Source organism: Anolis carolinensis, chromosome 3 (genome assembly GCF_035594765.1).
Source record: "Anolis carolinensis isolate JA03-04 chromosome 3, rAnoCar3.1.pri, whole genome shotgun sequence".
Taxonomy (NCBI): domain Eukaryota; kingdom Metazoa; phylum Chordata; class Lepidosauria; order Squamata; family Dactyloidae; genus Anolis; species Anolis carolinensis.
Window position 1 is genome coordinate 189,244,006 of NC_085843.1, and position 18,747 is coordinate 189,262,752.

At 38.8% G+C, this 18,747-nt stretch overlaps 1 protein-coding gene across 3 annotated transcripts in view; it reads left to right on the forward strand.

The window, feature by feature from the left end:
- Positions 1–18,747, forward strand: part of letm1 (leucine zipper and EF-hand containing transmembrane protein 1) — a 42,085-nt gene that overhangs the window by 12,036 nt on the left and 11,302 nt on the right. For 2 of the 3 annotated variants that reach the window (XM_008117718.3, XM_008117719.3), the window contains exons 4-12: positions 3,006–3,149; positions 3,896–4,033; positions 5,212–5,415; positions 6,268–6,387; positions 8,406–8,537; positions 9,043–9,222; positions 11,002–11,157; positions 16,913–17,047; positions 18,261–18,451. In XM_008117718.3, the coding sequence (XP_008115925.2) occupies positions 3,006–3,149; positions 3,896–4,033; positions 5,212–5,415; positions 6,268–6,387; positions 8,406–8,537; positions 9,043–9,222; positions 11,002–11,157; positions 16,913–17,047; positions 18,261–18,451 (1,400 nt within the window). The remainder of the gene's footprint in view (positions 1–3,005; positions 3,150–3,895; positions 4,034–5,211; positions 5,416–6,267; positions 6,388–8,405; positions 8,538–9,042; positions 9,223–11,001; positions 11,158–16,912; positions 17,048–18,260; positions 18,452–18,747) is intronic. The other variant, XM_008117720.3, reaches the window with a different exon arrangement.

The following is an 18,747-nucleotide window of genomic DNA, read 5'->3' on the forward strand; positions in this document are numbered from 1 at the left end:
TTGCATCGGGTTTCCTTGGACGGCCCCTCTGAACACGCCGCGCCCCACTCCGGTGGTCATTCTGCGCGGCTCCCGAAATTCTGCCGCCGCTGTCGGCCCTTCCACCCATCCGCATACGGGCCTCGCTGTAGCCCCCGCATCTCGTCTTCCCTCGTCGTACAGCACATTCTCCTCCTCTTCCTGGATCTCCTGCTCCTCTCCGCCTTCGTCTGCTAATCCACTGGACCCGATCCCTGGCCCCAGTGGTCTTTCCACCCCGACGCCCATTCGGGGGGTTGGGAGCTCTGTTGGAGATGGCGGCCTCAGAGTTCCCAGAGCTCGCTGGCGCTCCACTTCGCGTGCCATTCTGTCTCGGAACTCCAGCTCCTGCCAATATTCCTCATCTCCCTCGCCCCTCGCCGCCACGGGACTCTGCGTTGATGCTCGCTGGCCCCTCTGGCTCCAATCTCCTTCCTTACTTGGCTCTCTCTCGGCGCCATATCGGATGGGCTCCTTTTGGAGATTCTCTTCCAATAGTGGCACCAACCTCCCTACGGTTTCCGACAGCCTGGATAAATTTGTTTCCAGGATGGATAACCGCAGGGCCACGGTCTCCGGCATGCTTCCTCCAGATCCCCAACTGGTTTCCGCAGCCGCAGAGACGCCTCTTCCTCCCCTGGGAATCCTCTGGGTCACGCCGTCCGGCCTGGGGTACCCCGTAGAGGAAGCTATGGCTTGCAGCGTCTCTTCTCCCAACGGCCGGGCCCCTTGCAAAGGCCTCCCTGCTCCGTTTGGGCTTTGATCTCCTTCTCCACTCATTATCACTTCACTGCGAATTCCGCAGGAGGGTGAGAACGGGATTCTCGACTTAAATGTCACGCTCACTTCAAAGGATCAGTCTGAACGCAGATCAAAGATAGCTGCTCTCAAATCCAATCTTTATTGAAGAATACATGACTTTGGAAAAGTCGAGAATGACCTAATGTTTACATACATTCAATTTTATCACTTCTGATGCAACGTAATAGCACACGCAAATATCATCATCAAACCCCACCCTCCGGATCACATTACTACCATTCCCACACACTACATCAATTATAATTGTTTATACTTTCAACCCTGAGTTCCCAGGCTCATTTTATCTTCTCCCGCCAGGTGCTTGCAGGGTTGTTTTATGTTATGAAGCCAGATTCAGGGCTTGGAAATCCAGCCCTGGGATTTGGCTCCATGACAATACAATATAGCAAAAATATAAAACAACATATCATAATACAATTAAACAATACAATAAATAATAATGTACAGTACAACACAAAGTCAAAAAAGCAATATAACAGGGCGGGCTGCATGAACACTCAGTTAAAACTTGGGGTGAGAAAGAGATAAGGATAAAACCACGGGGAACAGGGACATAAGATAGAGAAACAGTCTAGAGGATAGATGTTGGGGGGAGTAACAAAAGAAGTGTTTAACAGTTACTCACCGAAAGCACACTGGAAGAGCCATGTTTTTAGATCTTTCCTAAAGGCTAAAAGAGTGGGGGCTTGCCTGATTTCAATAGGCAGTGAATTCCACAAACGGGGGGCCATATTAGCATCCTTTATAGGTTGAAAGTTGCGTTGAAAACAATAAACAGTATATAACTTGATTTTGCATACAATTATCATGTTTGATGTATGGGAAGCACAGTATACTTTATTCACTTTATTACACTTAATTCAGAATACAATTACACATTGAACTTAGTTAATTAAATAAATAGTGATAAGAGGTTCCTAAATTCCAAGGAACACCTGAACTGTAATGATTCTCTTCGGTTTTTCCAGTTTGAGAGGCTGTCACAGAAACATCAATAAAGGAGAAGAAATTATCAACATTAGTAAAACAGAAAGAAATGTCTCCATTACTTCTCCAAACTATCAAGTAGACATAACATTCTGATTGTCATAAAAAGAACTGAGGAAAAGATTACTTGTAATTATTGGATAGTGCACATGTAGACATAACATTCTGATTTTCATTAAAAGAACTGAGGAAAAAATCAGTTGTAATTATCTAATAGTGCACATGGTCTTATGTAAAAAAATCTCTTTTAGAAATACGTTTTGGGCAGTGGACACCTTATCTTAAATATTTTACTAATTATTAAAAAAAAAACCATAATCCATTTTTTCCAGAAAAGAAGTATTTGGGCAGGAAACAATGACTCCTGATTTTCTGTATAGTATTTTCTGAGGTTTTTTTTTTCATTTTGAGGGGGGAAAGCCTTTTATAAGAAACTAAAGAAAGTGTTCCTTGCATTAACTTGCATTCTTTCACATTTCATGTTTTTGTTTTCTTCAGTCATATTATCATTCTGAATAATTGTGGAATTTTGATGCATGTGAACTGGTGGCTGGACTTTGCTTTTATTATTACTAGTAATAACAAGTCAGTGATTGCAGTTGCATTATTTTTTTCTTTCATAGATCAGAATACGCTTGGGGCAGGAAACAATATAAAGATGTTAAGAGTCCGGTTATAATACTTTTTATGATGAAAAAAATGCATGCTGTACACAGCAACTTAAACAGCTCTGTCTTTTCCACAAGGGCTTCCATTTTATCTGTCCTATTATATGCTAAACAATTGCCAAGCCTTTCCCAGCTTGCAGTTTTTAATTAGGTGAGACAGACAGGACATGGACAGGATCAAACAAGCATATTCATAAAATGTATGCTATGCTTAGGTCAGATAGTTATAAGATATATATTTAAAAACCTAAGTAATCTTGCCAAAATCAAATGATTTTGACTATCTGTTTAAGGATGAAAAAGAATGCAACTATATAAGACAAAGCCAGTTAATGGTATCTGTTAGTACTGTCTACTATGCTGTATGAAGCGGACACATTTTTCTTTGTTTAATTTCATGGGGAGCAGGTCATATGTGTTCTTTTTTTGTACTCAAGAGTACAATGGCTCTTCCATTGACTTGTGTTTTTCTGTTGTAATACAGTAATTTTCCTATGTGCTTATTTACAGTTTCTTCGCATATGTGCTGATCTTTTCCGATTGGTTCCTTTCCTCGTCTTTGTTGTTGTTCCATTCATGGAATTTCTGCTTCCTGTAGCCTTAAAGCTGTTCCCTGGTATGCTTCCCTCAACATTTGAGACAAAGTCTAAGAAGGTAATTGTAATGTGGGTTAACAGTTAGATACTTTTAGGCCTTTTGGTGTTCTGAGTTTCAGCCTTAGTATTTTTCTTCCCATTAATGTTAACATTAAAACCCTGGTCCCTCAGTGTCTTAGTGCAACACTCAATGGTGACTCTCCCTGTTTGACTCAGGTACAGACTGCTTGAAAGCCAGTATCTTTCCATAGCAGTCTGACTTGAAATCTTTAGGGCAGGGCTGTCTTTACACTCCAGCACCTCAGTTGAAGACATGGGAGAGAACTTTCTTGGTGGCTATTTCAAGGGTTTGGAATTCCCACACAGTACATTATATATTTTAACAGTTTTCATTATTTCATTTTTTTTGTGATGCATTATTTCTGATTTTAAATATTTTTATTAAACAACAAAGATTTCTATAATATAAAACAACATACAAGGAGAAATAATATATACAAGAAAATAACTACACTACTTAAATCACAACAGCAAATAGCTAAACTACTCTACACACAACCCTCTAGAGCAGCTTTTCAAGATGAATTTTAAACAAATTACTGGTACTTTTAAAGTGATCACTGTGTGTCCCAGTAACAAATTCTGTTTCCAGCACAGTTTGTGGCACTGTATCATATACAACTAGAGGACTCTTCCAGGATGTCTTCCAGGATTTTGTGTTCTTTGCTCCAGCAAAGTTGTCCGTTACAGCTTTTAGTTCATATTCAAAGCAGATATACGCAAAAATGTATTTTTTCTTTGTAGGAGGAAAGATTGAAGAAAGAACTAAGAGTGAAACTTGAAGTGGCTAAATTTCTTCAAGATACCATAGAAGAGATAGCTTTAAAAAATAAAGCTGCCAAAGGGAATGCAACAAAAGATTTTTCAACCTTCTTTCAAAAGGTAAAAAAATGTTTTGCTTATCTTACTCATTTAATTAATATATTGTATTTCTGCATTTAGGATGCCAAAGATTGCTAAGGAGTAATACATGAATAATCTACTATAATAAAAGCAATGTCTTAAAGAAAGCGTAGATTTGAAAAAATAGGAGAAGAAAAGCAAATTACTTTGGCAGGCCAATAACGTAGCTATACAAGCTTGTTTTGCTGCTGGAAAGAGTGAAGGGAGGAGATAGCAGACTTCTCTTAGAGTGTCAAAATCTAAGCCAAACAACAGAGAGCAAATTTACTTATATCCCTGCCAGATAGATCCCATATGCTGTAAGACAGAAAAGGGACTTGCTCAGATTTATAACCTGGGCAAAACATTTTGGAGAAGATAATCTAGATAATCTTCAAATAATCTGATTTCAAGAAAGATCATAATCAACTTTCTTTGTGGTAGAAATACAGCAATTGCACCTTGATTAAATTTATATGGAGTCCCAACACCTTGTATTTTTAGGACAGAATGAGACTTATCTTGCTCTCCAGATGTTGGACTGCAAGCTCTCGCAGCCTGAGCTAGTTTTGGCAATGGCAAGGGATGCTGGGAGTTGCAAGCCAAGAGTCCTGAGGGCTGCATGGTTTCCACTTCTGTTCTAAGACTTAGAGATTTATGAGAAAGAAGGGGGAATAATATTTGTGGTTTTTGAGTATTCAGCATTGTTGAATAGATAGCCCTCATGGGCTTACCCAACTCTAGGAAGGCAGGGATTACATAGTAATTATTTTTATCTAATATGAGTGACCCTTGACTCCTCTGTTACTTCCATTTCATAAGATGATATATCCATGATTTCATTACATAGAAAGAAAGAAAAGATGGTGCTAGAGCATAGGCCTACATTTTGTCAGAGAAGGTAACTTTCCTTGAGATCCAGGCTCATTCTGGCCCAGGTAAAGCTCCCCCCCCCCCCTTTTTGGCAGACAACATTGAATTTATCAGAAAATTTCTGTACTGCTGTCTCCTTTAAGTGCTGTATAAATAGGTACAATCCGCCAAATTGAAACATCCTCAAATAACACAGGCTAGTATCCCCAATTCCATTATTTTCTTTGTTCCATCAAATTCTGTTTTAGACAAAAGTTGTAGAAACAAGTTATTTTAAAAAATAAAATGCATTTTCTGTTCCTCAGATCCGTGAAACTGGTGAAAGACCAAGCAATGAAGAAATTTTACGATTCTCTAAACTCTTTGAAGATGAATTAACTCTTGATAATCTCACAAGACCTCAGCTTGTTGCTCTTTGTAAACTGCTAGAACTTCAATCAATTGGGACCAATAACTTTCTTCGCTTCCAGCTTATAATGAAGCTGAGGTCTATCAGAGCAGATGATAAAGTAAGATTCGAATTCTGAAAACGCTGCAGCTTTCCCATTTTCAATCCTGTTTGCCTTCTCTAACATTTCCAGCTCTTTCCTTTTTTGAGATAGTTGGGTATATCAAGACTGTCTTAGTCAGACCATTGGTTTACAGAGCTTTTCTGATCTTTCTTCAAGATCTCAAGCATAATTCTTGTTGCCTGCAATCCTTCTAGGTCAGGAGTAAAAATTGTGCAAGTTCTCCAGATGTTATTAGACTGCAAGTCACAGTAGCCCAGACCAGCATAGCCAGTGGTGAGAAATGCTAGATAAGACTTAGAAGGCCTTGCGATTCCCTTCTAGATGGAAAATCTCAGAGAGCAGAAATATTACAATGTAAAACAGTATTCTGCCATTGCTCTATAGTTCTTCAAGACTCTTGATACTCCTTGATCTTGTAAACTATCATTCATCCCTCACATATTAAATTTTCTTTGTGTACTCTATATTTAATCCGGTAGAAAAGGAAGAGATGTACTTCAGAGGGCTACACGTACAAACTGTTGTTAGTTTGATGAATCCCAAACGAATGGATCCTACCAGTACGGGAATTGCGAAAGCACTTTATTCTTGAATAAGGCAACTACTAATAGAATGCTATTCAGTTGTCATCTACAAATAATGTTAAGAGTTCATTACAAATTCAATAAAACAATTTTGTTCTAGGGTTTGTAATGTTGTGTTAAAGGTGTAAAGCTCTTTTTCTGCTCCTTGGAAATTTTCATCCTATTTTCTCATGCCTTGTTTTTTAGAACAGTTTCTTATGAGAATTTTTAAAGAAACACATTTTTATTCTAATTGGTATAAATACTGATCTTGTGTCCTGTCTAGTTGATAGCTGAGGAAGGTGTGGATAGCCTAACAGTTAAAGAGCTACAAGCAGCTTGTCGAGCAAGAGGTATGAGAGCACTTGGCGTAACAGAAGATCGTTTAAAGGAGCAGCTTAAGCAGGTACTGATCAGCTAGGCTTATCATGAGCCCTAAGCAGTTCATTATGTATATTGTATAATACTTGCCCTTGGTGAATGCTTTAGCCCAGAGAAGAACCGTTACTAGTAGGAAAAATGGGCACAGTGCAACTTATATATACAGTAGAGTCTCACTTATCCAACATAAACGGGCCGGCAGAACGTTGGATAAGTGAATATGTTGGATAATAAGGAGAGATTAAGGAGAAGCCTATTAAACATCAAATTAGGTTATGATTTGACAAATTAAGCACCAAAACATCATGCTATACAACAAGTTTGACAGAAAAAGTAGTTCAATACACAGTAATGCTATGTAGTAATTACTGTATTTATGAATTTAGCACCAAAATATCACGATGTATTGAAAACATTGACTACAAAAAGGCGTTGGATAATCCAGAATGTTGGATAAGCGAATGTTGGATAAGTGAGACTCTACTGTATTCTTATATAAGTCAACCCCACATATATAAAATGAAGGCAGGTTTGAGGGGCTAAAATCAGGGATTTTGATATCACCAGCAGATTAATTGAGGGCTGTTCTGTGAGAGTCTAAAGCACCAATACTAGCTCAGGGGGTCAGCCACCCCTGGCTGCCCCTACCACTTCACCATCCAGGAATTTCAAAACACCAGAAGTGGCACCATGGCAGAGAGAATAGAAAAGATAGGTGCTTTTGTTTGGTTCTCCAAGGAAGGATTAAGCTCTTACCTTTTGCTACTATTCACAGAAGGAAATGATTTCTCTTTAAATAAGAACTAAGGTAAAGTACATTGATCCATGGATAGGTCAACCCAAGTTTTTGGGATTGATTTTTTGCCTATTTATAGGATAGATTTATTCTCTTCTTGGCACTGCTTTGAAAATTATAATGCTAATGAATTGTGCAGTTTTTTTAAAACTCATGAAAAATAATTCACAGATCAGAAGTGTAAAATTTGGTATAAAGTTACAAATCCTTCAAAAACTGAGAACTGTCCTTAGAAAATTTCAACAAGATGTACTACACTTAGAATGCATGAAACTATTGCAACTTGGAGATTATTTGTTCTTATAAGAAGTCCTGGTCAGCAGTCTGGCCACAGCATTTTGTAGTTTCCAAGAGATTTCCAAAGGCAGCCTCATAGGGACTGTGTTACAGCAATTACTAGTGATTGTAATGGGGTGGTTTTACTGGTTTATCTAACAGCAAGCAGAGCGTATCACCTGTTTTCACAATGATAATCAGAAACAAAAATAATAAGGCTTAGTAGTACATCACACTAAGAGGCCAAATCAGACTGTAAACCTCTTTTCAAATCTCAACAGTTTGGTAGAATCAGGATCATTAATAAAATGTAGTCACATTTCCAGGATGTAGTCAGTATCTTGGGTTAATAGATCTTAGTTTGTTAAGAGATCTGGCAATATTTTGTTGATTCAAATACAAATTAGACCAATGAGAGTGTTTTTCGTAATTAGCAAATGTAATAAGGATAGCAAGTGCAATGCTTGATGCAGAAGCTTCAATTCCAGCTTCCTAATATAATATAAAAATCCAGTGTTAATACAAACTAGAACAAGTTGTCATGTCCCATACATTTCGGTAAGTCAAAAGGAATGTTTTGTAATGGCTCTGCCCTTTATTTGTTCTCCTGCCCTTTATATGTCTGTATGTACCTTCATGTAGGCAATTGACTTACGGTGTCCACATAAATTTTACAGAGTTTTCTTAGGCAAGGAAGAGGTGTTTGCCATTTCCTTCTTCTGAAATACAGCCTACATCACTTGGTATTTCTTGAGAGACTCCCGGCCAGGTACTAACCAGGCTTGTTATGGGCTTCCAACCAGACTCTCAGATCAGTTGAGATCTAATGCTTTTAGAGTACTTAGGCTTCACCACTCACAGATCACATGTTTAATCAGAAGGTGTTAAAGTGTTTGGTTAAACTTTATTTAACTGTGTTGTTGGATGTAAAAGAATGTACTGGTCTTACATTTTTTTCCTTTTAATTGCAGTGGTTAGATTTGCATCTGAATCAAGAAATTCCAACCTCACTGCTTATTTTATCCAGAGCAATGTACCTTCCAGATACGCTGTCACCAGCTGACCAGCTTAAAACAACTCTGCAAACACTACCTGAGAGTGTGGTATGTCATGATTTATCTAACTTGTACTAACATTTTCGAAGAACTTGCTTGTTTCTTAACATTCTTTGTTTTCACTTGGAGCATGTGGATTAACTGATATCTCCATCTCAAAATGCTGGAGGTGGGCAGAAGTCTAATTCTCATTTTGAAAAGACATCCTTTTTAATATTAAGAAAGAATCTACAACCTCCTTAAAGATAAATCGTTGCTTCTGCAGGTTTCAAGTAGAAGTGGTTCATTCTTACTACCTAGGGAGTCTGGAGTGGACTTTAAAACCGCCTTGGGGGTATTGTTTTAATCTGATTTTGGGGTTGGAAAAGTTAAAAAAAAAAGGTTTTGCTGTTTATTTTTCCTTCAGAGCATTTGCATGTATTTACAGAGTAGGAATACCAATTTATTTAAACTTCCACATTGACAGGTGGATCTGCCAGCATAATGATAGTTTATGTTAAAGTCACAATACTATGGTGTCAGAAATGAAAATGATGTGCAATTTCATTTTAAGGCCAAAGAAGCCCAGGTGAAAGCAGCAGAAGTGGAAGGAGAAAAAGTTGACAATAAAGCTAGACTGGAAGCAACCCTCCAGGAGGAAGAAGCTATTAAGAAAGAAAACCAAGAAAAGGAATTGGAAAGGCTTTCAGATGCAGCTGAGAAAGCTAAAGAGACCCTTCAAGTTGCTGAGAGGGTAGGCAATTTCAAAAGGAATCTATGAGTTCATGTTTTGCTCTGTCTTTATTGGGAATTGTTCTTTCTCCCAGAAATCACATAGAGGTTTTTCTGTTTGTGAAAGGGGGGACTCCATTCCAGTGGACTAACAAGGCCTTCAGTATGCTTTTCTTTCTGAGATTTTTGTTATTGGCACCTTGCCAAGAGAGAAATCCTGTAAACAATATTAATTAAATATAAGTAAGCTTGTGTTGGTGGCATATGTAACGGGAGAAGAATCAGATTCATCATTTGTGAAAAAATCAACAGCTTCTCTTTCTTTTTCCTAGAGAAAGTTCTAGCTTGCTGGCAAAACAAAGTGCCTTCTTACTCATCTGCCAGAGACAAGAATTGTGGAAATTTTATTGTCATGGAGGGAGATAGACTTGATATGGATTATCCTTCCCACTTTCGTTAACAGGCAGGACTTATGTCCAATTAAGTTTAAGCTGCCTTTCGAAGTAGGAAAACAATCTCCAGAAAATCCTGTTTGTTTTTCTACCTGTGCTTTGTTGCTCATTTTTTCCTTGCTTCTGCAACCAACTCCTTTTTCTTTTTCTCTTTCTCCTGCAATTAAAAAACAAACATTTCTCTCTGTCTGCCTTTTTCCTTCTTTTCTTTTTCCTGCCTTTCTGCCATTTCTTCATTGGTTCTGGTACAGCTGTGCATTGTGGGCAGAGTAAGGACAGAGATGGGTCGTTGAAGGAGGATTGGAAATAGTGGCTTGTCCTTTTCTTCCATAGTGGCTATCCAAGTATCACCTTCCTTGCGCAATACTGGCCACAATCTTTCTTCCCTTCTCACAAACAAGAAAGTCTTATTTTCTCCTTCTACTTCTCAGAGAAGTAGGGGATGGGCTACTTCATCCCTCAGTTCCATCTAAGGAGGAGAAAGAGGTGCTTTCTGGGGGGAAAGGGTATTTATGTATTGGCTGATGCCCCAATGAATTGTTAGTGTCGAAGGTGCTCCCCTACCCAAGTACTTCCCTATGTGCTACTCTTGGTGGGAAGTGCAACACCAACCATCCCTACTTGTTTTTCTAGCTATAGTACATCCTATATATATTCTATTATATGTGGCATTTAATTCTGCCATTGTGTAAGACCGCTCTGGGTCTCTACTAAAGGAAAAATGTTCATGATGCAATTGTTTTCTGTAGTGGTAGGAAGATATACTCCCCTCTGCTGTTGCCAGGCCATCTCTGGGTTGGAGGCCTGGCATGTATTTTCTCTCTCATTCTATTTTCCTTTTCCTTTGTTGGGGGAGGATCCATTTTTGGGTGGACTTTGTCTTCTCTTCAGCTGAGGTTTTTCTGAAGGTAGTTTTTCCAATAAAGAGAGTACCTTAAACCTATTTGGCTGAATTTCCTACAGTAGAAATAAGTGGGAGGGACAACCAATCTTAAGAATGTCTCTGACCACTACAGAAAACAACTTAGCACAGTCAGCTAGCTACATTCACAGGTTTCTCTTTGGTTTGTGAGTTTATTTTTTATTTAGCTGCTGCTGTACTAGCTCAAGCTTCCCATTCCACTCTTATCTGCTGTCTCTTTGCCTCTCCATCGCTGTCCTGCCTAACAACAACAGCACTTCAGTCCTTTCTCGTTCTGCTCTATCCTCTGTCTCTTTGCCTCTCCATCGCTGCTCTGTCAAAGAACTTCATTACTTTCTTCTTGTTACAACTGAAGTTTCTACGAAGAAACTGGATGATAAATTTAAAGTCTGTTTGCCTTCTGTGTTTATTTTTGTTGATCTTTCAGAAAGAGGTGGAGTCCACAATAGATCTTGATCCTTCTGCTGTACATATCAAAAAAAGCCAGATAGATATTGAAGCTGAGCAAGAACTGGCAAAGGTGGATTTAACACTTCATTCAGAAACACTGAAAGATACAGCTCCAGTACTGGAAGGCATTAAGGTGAATTATGTGTAGGGGTGAAAATAAGATATGCTGCCGTATGAATTGAGGGCGATTTGGCTGCAACATCTGTCACCCCATTGATCGCCAGGGTTGATTCAGCTAATCTGGCTGGCTAGGCGGGTGTTCCCTCCCTCCACGTGCATCCTTCCCAAAGCTGCGCACTCGGTGGAAGTGGAAGACGTCCCAGGTATAGAAGGAGTGTATCGAGCTCTCCAATCTTCGGTCCTGGGTATAAAATAGCTGCGCTCTCCTGCTAGAACCTCCAAACAAGCCGTATGACTTCTATGCAGTAATAGTAATAATACTAAACTTAATTTGCTACCTGTCTTCCCTCTTGGCTCAAGGCAGGGCACAACATAGTGATAATACATAGATGGAACAAATATCATAAAATGCATACATTAAAACATTGAACAAAGATTAAAACACCAATACTAATTACAGTAGAGTCTCACTTATCCAACACTCGCTTATCCAACGTTCTGGATTATCCAACACATTTTTGTAGTCAATGTTTTCAATACATTGTGATATTTTGGTGCAAAGTTCATAAATACAGTAATTACTACATAGCATTACTGTGTATTGAACTACTTTTTCTGTCATATTGTATAACATGATGTTTTGGTGCTTAATTTGTAAAATCATAATCTAATTTGATGTTTAATAGGCATTTCCTTAATCCCTCCTTCTTATCCAACATATTCGCTTATCCAATGTTCTGCCAGCCCGTTTATGTTGGATAAGTGAGACTCTGCTGTAATTGTGAATTTAAAATTCAAAATTTAAAATTGATTATTAGGCCTACTACAAAAGTCAGGTCTTTAATTGTGTTCTAAACAGCTCATGTAGCTGTCGAATCTTTTCTGTCAGGTCATTTCACATTCTAGGGGTAGCTGATGGAAAGGTCCTCTGGGTGACAGTTTCTACTTGTCATCCAGATGGCTGAACTTCTCCCAGAGCAGGGCTGCTTAAACTTTTCCACTCGTAACCCTTTTTGCCCAAGAAATGTGTATGTGAACCACGGCATATAGGTTGATACAATAGGGTTTTTTTTTCGTGCCAGGAGCAACCGGAGTTGCTTCTAGAATGAGAGAACGTTGCCCAGGGGACGCCCTGATGTTTTTACCATCCTTGTGGGAGGCTTCTCTCATGTCCCCGCATGGAGCTGGAGCTGAAAGAGGGAGCTCATCCGCCCTCCCCCCATTCGCCCTCTCCCCATTCGAACCTGGCAGCTTTCAGGTCAGCAACCCAACTTTCAAGTCACAAGGCTTTTATCCCTTAGGCCACTGGAGGCTCCACAATAGGTATAAAAATCAAACATTTACTGATAATAAATCAGTATTTGTAAGACTTGCTAAACAGGCTGATTTTCCTTTTTATGAAGTTCTGCTGAAGTATCTTCTGCAGAGCCCTCTGAAAACACTGCACAACAGGTTCCTGTAAATGTCTAGAATAGCACTACGTGACGTTAAGAAAGCCCAAACCATGCAAGCAAGCCAGACCCAAACCATGTAGGGCTTTAAAGGTAATAAACAACACTTCGTACCTTTCCCAGAAATTAATTGGCAACTAGTAGAGTGATTTTATTAACGGTGTAATATGCTCACACCTAGATATTTCCTCAAGTAATCTGGGTGCTATGTTTTGAACTAACTGAAGTTTGAAACTTGGCTATATAGTTTCAATTTGCTCACTTAATTGTTCGAAGAGTAACAAAATGATACATTGTTTTGAATTTATTGTCTAGAGCAGTGGTTCTCAACCTATGGGTCCCCAGGTGTTTTGCTCTACAACTCCCAGAAATCCCAGTCAGTTTACCAGCTGTTAGGATTTTCTGGGAGTTGAAGGCCAAATTATCTGGGGAGCCACAGGTTAAGAACCACTGGTCTAGAGACTGAGTAATAATCTTGTAATAGTATTTGACAGAAAACATGGAGTATTTCTGTTCTAAAAGGAGCGTTTTCAAGTTTTTGTTGCCTTTCAAAATCAATATAAAACTATATATATGATTTATCTGAGCAGATCATATATATTATTCAGAATAGTTCTTCCCTAAGCAAAGTAGTGGTCTTACAGCAGCAACCTTTTTGTGTAGGGCACTGTGGGGATGAGCAATTGTGGCAAATCCCGGTTCAATTTTCTTGGATATCATATAGGCTGTAAAATATATAGGCAGAAACTGAATTGAAAGTTGACTTCTGGTTTTACATTTTTTTAATATTTAATAATGCGAGGCAGGCTGTAGTTTTATTTGAAAGACGAATTTCCTCTTCTCAATTCTTTCAGCCCAGGAAATCCACCCTTTTTATGCACAGAAAAGTCCAGGGAGTTTGGGGAGAATTGAGACATGGGAAAATATTTGGCATGTAGGATTTATGCAGCTCCAAGACCACACTTTGTCCACTCCCTGTTTCATGAGTAGCCAGTATTATGATACTGTTAGATAGGAAGATATTGTGAATTTGGCTTTGCCATCAAAGGTATCCCAGTTAACTGCTTTCTCTTAACTTGTGGTACATCCGCCTCTCCCTGCCTTAGCACCTCCAAAGCTGGCTGCCACTAGCATATGCAGCTTTTAGAAATATCCATGCTTTATAGAAGCAACTCAATAACGCTGATCTTTATTTATTAGTTGTTCTTGTTTTCATGCTGCAAAGTTTGAAACATGGCAGTGGTGCCTTTTCATTAAGGTTAGGAATCCACCTTCTATTTCTAAAGCACTAATGATTGGATTTTGTAAACAGTGTAGAGGAAATTGTATATAAAATGAGCAGATTGTCTATTCTGCGCATTCTCCAATGTCATAAAGTGTCTTACAGCTTTTTGGTTGATGCATATCTGAATGATGTGCCACATAACCCTGTGACAGGGTGAGCAACTATTGTGTTGGAAGAGCTTCTCCCACCCTCCCTCAAATGTTAAAATTACTCTCTTTCAACCCAATATGAGAGGAATTTTGGAGTTCAAAATATTTCCCAGTTTTTTAATTAATTTGTATTCAAAGAAACAAACATGCCATCATACAAACAAAGGCATATGCAAAGAAACAAATTATATCAAACACAAAACAAGCATTTTTTCTCAGTATAAAACACCAACCTACAACTGCTGACAAAACCACAAAACCAAATAAATAAACAAAGTACATACAAAAGCAAAACTACAAATGTAAAAACTAATTACCTACCTATCACTCTGTCTGGTGGTTTTTTCGGTTCTGACTATTCTACTCTCTTTTGTAAATATTATGTCATCATACTTCTGCGTTTAGTAACATATTACTAATTCATAAATCCTACAATCAATTAATACTCTAGTCTTATACTAATCAATAAATCCCCACTCTTTTTTGAAGTTAGACAAATTCTTCTCATGAATTTGTTGATCTTAATTATTTCACAAATCTTTGTTAGCCATTATCATATATTCTAGATATCTTTTTGATTCCATTTTTCATTTAGAAACAGTGCATATGGGAGAGCCGCCTCCTCTTCTTCTCTTCTCTTTCATTGCATAGGGGTGTTCTAATGTCAGTGATCTTTCAGCATGACCCTATCACAAATGTGCCATCTTACGAAGTTAGCCACCATGTGGATTTTCCTGTTTGCCCACAAGCCAGGCTTTTTGATAGATCTTATCAATCTGTTTGCTGAAGACTTTATGTATAGCTTCCATGAGAAGTTTCTCCAATCTTGCTATCTCCTGCTGGGTTTTGGATGTGATTTCACCAGGTCAGCTTTGCCAGAGTATTTCTTTCAATTCCGCTGTTACCCTTTCCTTGTAATTCTCAATTCTGTCAAAATTTAGTTACATCCAACTCGTTCCACATACTCTTCCAATGTGCCTTCCATAGCCATTTTGCCTTAAAGTTATTGATGTATCTGAACACAAAGTAAAATACACTTTCTTCCTTTCTTCGGTTTTTTGTAGCTGTTGCTGATGCTGCTGTTTCTAGGCAAAAGGGGAAGCAGTCAGATATCTACTTTCTGTTTCTTTGTCCTGGGAAAGTTAATTCATTATGACTTTGAGGAAAAGCAGAATATTAACCTTTTTATGGGTGTGAATACGATCAAACCACAACACAAAATGTATTAACCTTGGTGTTTCTTAAAAGAATTTTTATAAAGTCCATTAGTTCTCTGAAGGAGTTGATAACAGCTGTTTCTAGTTGCATTTCATTTAGTTTCAGATAAGAGATTTAGATAACTCACATCTAGAGAGCATAAGTTGAATGTCAATGAGAATTTAATTATCCAACACCCAGGAGTGAATCTCAAGATACACTCTTCTTTAAATTATTCTTTAAAATGACAATTCTGTTAGGATTTTCTTGGTGTTAAAAGAGAAAACTACCACAAAACAGCAGAGCATCCAAAATACGCAAAAACAGGATACTTCTAATTAAGCATTCAGATCACAGCTATCAGAGCGTGAAGTGCCATCTGGCTGTAAAGAATTTAGAGCTTAGAAGGCAAACATACGGAGTTCCATCTTGAAGATTAAAAAAGGTTTATTTACAAAAAATCTACATTTCTAAATAGTAAAGAACTGGGTCCTAGCTACTCTAAACTCTATCTCTTCTAGGGTTCAACGAGAGGGGAAGATCTCCAAGACATCTCTCCTGACACACAAGCAGAGAGAGGTCTCAATACACACAGCACACACTAATATATAAAAGTAGAAAGTCAAAGACAAAAAGCTTGCACCTGTAAAGTGTATACATTCCACACAACCAATCAGAATGAGAGCAGAAACAGAGAAGAGAAAAGAAATAGATACATTTCAGCTGTCATTCAGGAGACAGGGGGCAAGGATTAGCTCAGCCTATTCCTAAACTAACTACTCCTCATTGGGTACTGCAAACTTGGGCAGTATGGAGTTGAACTCCAATAAATTCAACATTCCTTTTGCTACGCATTACAGCCACCATCCTGGAAGGGGTGTTCTTTTCCCCCTAACTCCTCTGAGATAAAAACAGTGTCTTGGAAGGCCGTCAGAGGCAGAACTGGGTTTTCATGAAAACCTCTGTTTTTTCCTTGTCTGGAAAAATGCCACCACCAGTCCAGGATAACAGGTCCACAGATATCGGCAGATTGCCATATTTGCCTGATTCCATTTCAGTGTATTTTCCAGGGCGTTCAATATTCAGGATTCACTTCTCCATTCCACCAGAGGAATGTTTTGCCTTGGCACCTGTGATAGTGTACCTTTCCCCATTACTATTTATTTCAAAGATTTGTGATACTCATACGTAATTTATTTGTCATAGTATCCTGAATACAGGGTGTCTGAAAAGGAACTCCCTTGTTTCCATTTACTTTAAATGGAAACTAGAGAGTTCTTTTTCAGACACTCTGTATTACAAGCCTTTCAGACAAGCAGAGGGTAGTTGGGCTTCCAGAATCAGGGAAATAGCTCAAGCATGAAAGAGATATGAACATCTGGAGCAAGTGAGTCCTTTCGTGGTATTCTAGATACTGAAAGAACCAGATCACGTTTGGTCTTGAAGGCTAAGTGGTGTCAGTACTTGGATTGTAGACTTGCCACAAATCTCAAGAAGGGTAGGCTGCATTTCAAGGGAGGTAATTGGCAAAACTACCTTCTTGCTTAACAAAACTCTGGCAAATTCATGGGGTCATCATAAGTCAACAGACAACTTCAAGGCACATACATATACAGACATTATCTTGGGGAAATATTTCTGCCTTTCTTCTTTCTCTATCAGTTTGTTGATTTCCATTTGCTTCAGGGTGAAGAAATAACCAAAGAAGAAATTGACTTGCTAAATGATGCTTGTACCAAACTGAAGGAGCAGAAGAAATCCCTAACAAAGGAAAAAGAAGAACTTGAGGATCTCAGAGATGATGTGCAGGAATACAGTGAGGTAAGAGAAGAAGAAGTGACTTACATTGGTAAAATTAATTTTGTTGTTGAATACTTTCATAGCCAGAATCACTGGGGTGCTGTGAGTTTTCCAGGCTATATGGCCATGTTCTCACCTCTGCAGCTGTCGACAAGTCTACATAGGGACCACCAAACGCAGCATCGCCCAAACATGAATCAAGGAATATGAAAGGCATTGCTGACTAACCAGAGAATTCAGCCACAGCAGAGTACTTGATGAATCAACCTGGACACAGCATATTATTTGAGAACACAGAAATGCGGACCACTGTAACAACCACCATGTCAGATTACACAGAGAAGCCATATAAATCCACAAGCATGTGGACAATTTTAATTGAAAGGAGGAAATTATGAAAATGAACAGAATCTGGCTACCAGTATTTAAAAAAACTCTAAAACCAGGACAGTAATTAAAGAACAACACTCAAAAACCAGGAATTCATGAAACAATCAAGGCCAGCTAACACCTCCCAGCAAAGGATTCCCCCAGGCAGGAAGCAGCCAGACTTTGAAGCTTCAAGGCCATTCAATGCTCATTAAGGTGGCCAATTGCAACATTCAGACTTCCCTCCAACAGACAAGAGTTCTTTCTCCCACCCTGGACATCCCACGGATATATAAACCCCACTTGCCTAGCTTCCAACAGACCTCACAACCTCTGAGGATGCCTGCCATAGATGTGGGCGAAACATCAGGAGAGAATGGAACATGGCCATACAGCCCAGAAAACTCACATCAACCCAAAATTAATTTTGTGTTTTATTTGGAGAGGAAATTAGTGCTAGCTTGAGCAAGCTATTTGTATGAGAGAAATGTTTGTACTTCTTTAAACCTCACATCTTTGACAGAAGAGGACAAGACATTTTACTTGTCAGACAAGAAGGTGGTTCCCTTTTGCTCAAATTGTTGTACAAATTAAGAATACAATCAAGATCCAGTTTATTACATGTTGACTTTGCCTGTTCTCAATAAATCCCTTTGCCACATTTTAGCCATTTCTCCGTCCCTCTCTGTGCCACAGTGCCCTCCATTCAGGATTGTCCCTGAAGAAGCTGGATGGAACTGATGGCTTTTCAGGGGACTGTTGGGGAGAGGAAGAAGCTGGAAAGTCAGCCTGTGTGCATATCCTTTTCATGTTCTTGAGTGGTCTCTCAACTTGCTTTTTACCAAAAAATCTGTTTGATCCTTAGGATTTGCAAGAGATTAAAGAACTGTGTAAGACTGGAGAAGAGGAAATAGTTGAAGAATCTAAAGCAAGCAAGAGACTCACTAAAAGAGTGAACCGAATGATTGGTCAGATTGACAAAATTATCCAGGAATTAGAGACGGATCAAAAAGTGGTGGACGGACAGTTGGATAGTGGTACTACTCCTCCTATTGGGTAAGTCATAAGTGATGTCAATGAGGGAGGCAAGACGTGTACACATAGTTAGTGTCATTGAAGATTTTTTTCAGCACAAGTGCCTCTTTTGAATCCAAAACATGAAAGTATCTACTTCATCTTCTGTAGGCCAGTGTCTGGAAACAGTTCTTTTTTTTTTTAAAGCAGGTATACCTTTTCTCTTAAGTTTCCTTTCAACAAGTTTGAAATGGTTTTAACATAAATACGTTTAATAGAATCATAGAGTTGGAAGGGGGCACTTTGGCTCACGGTCACCGTAAAAGAGTCAGGATGCT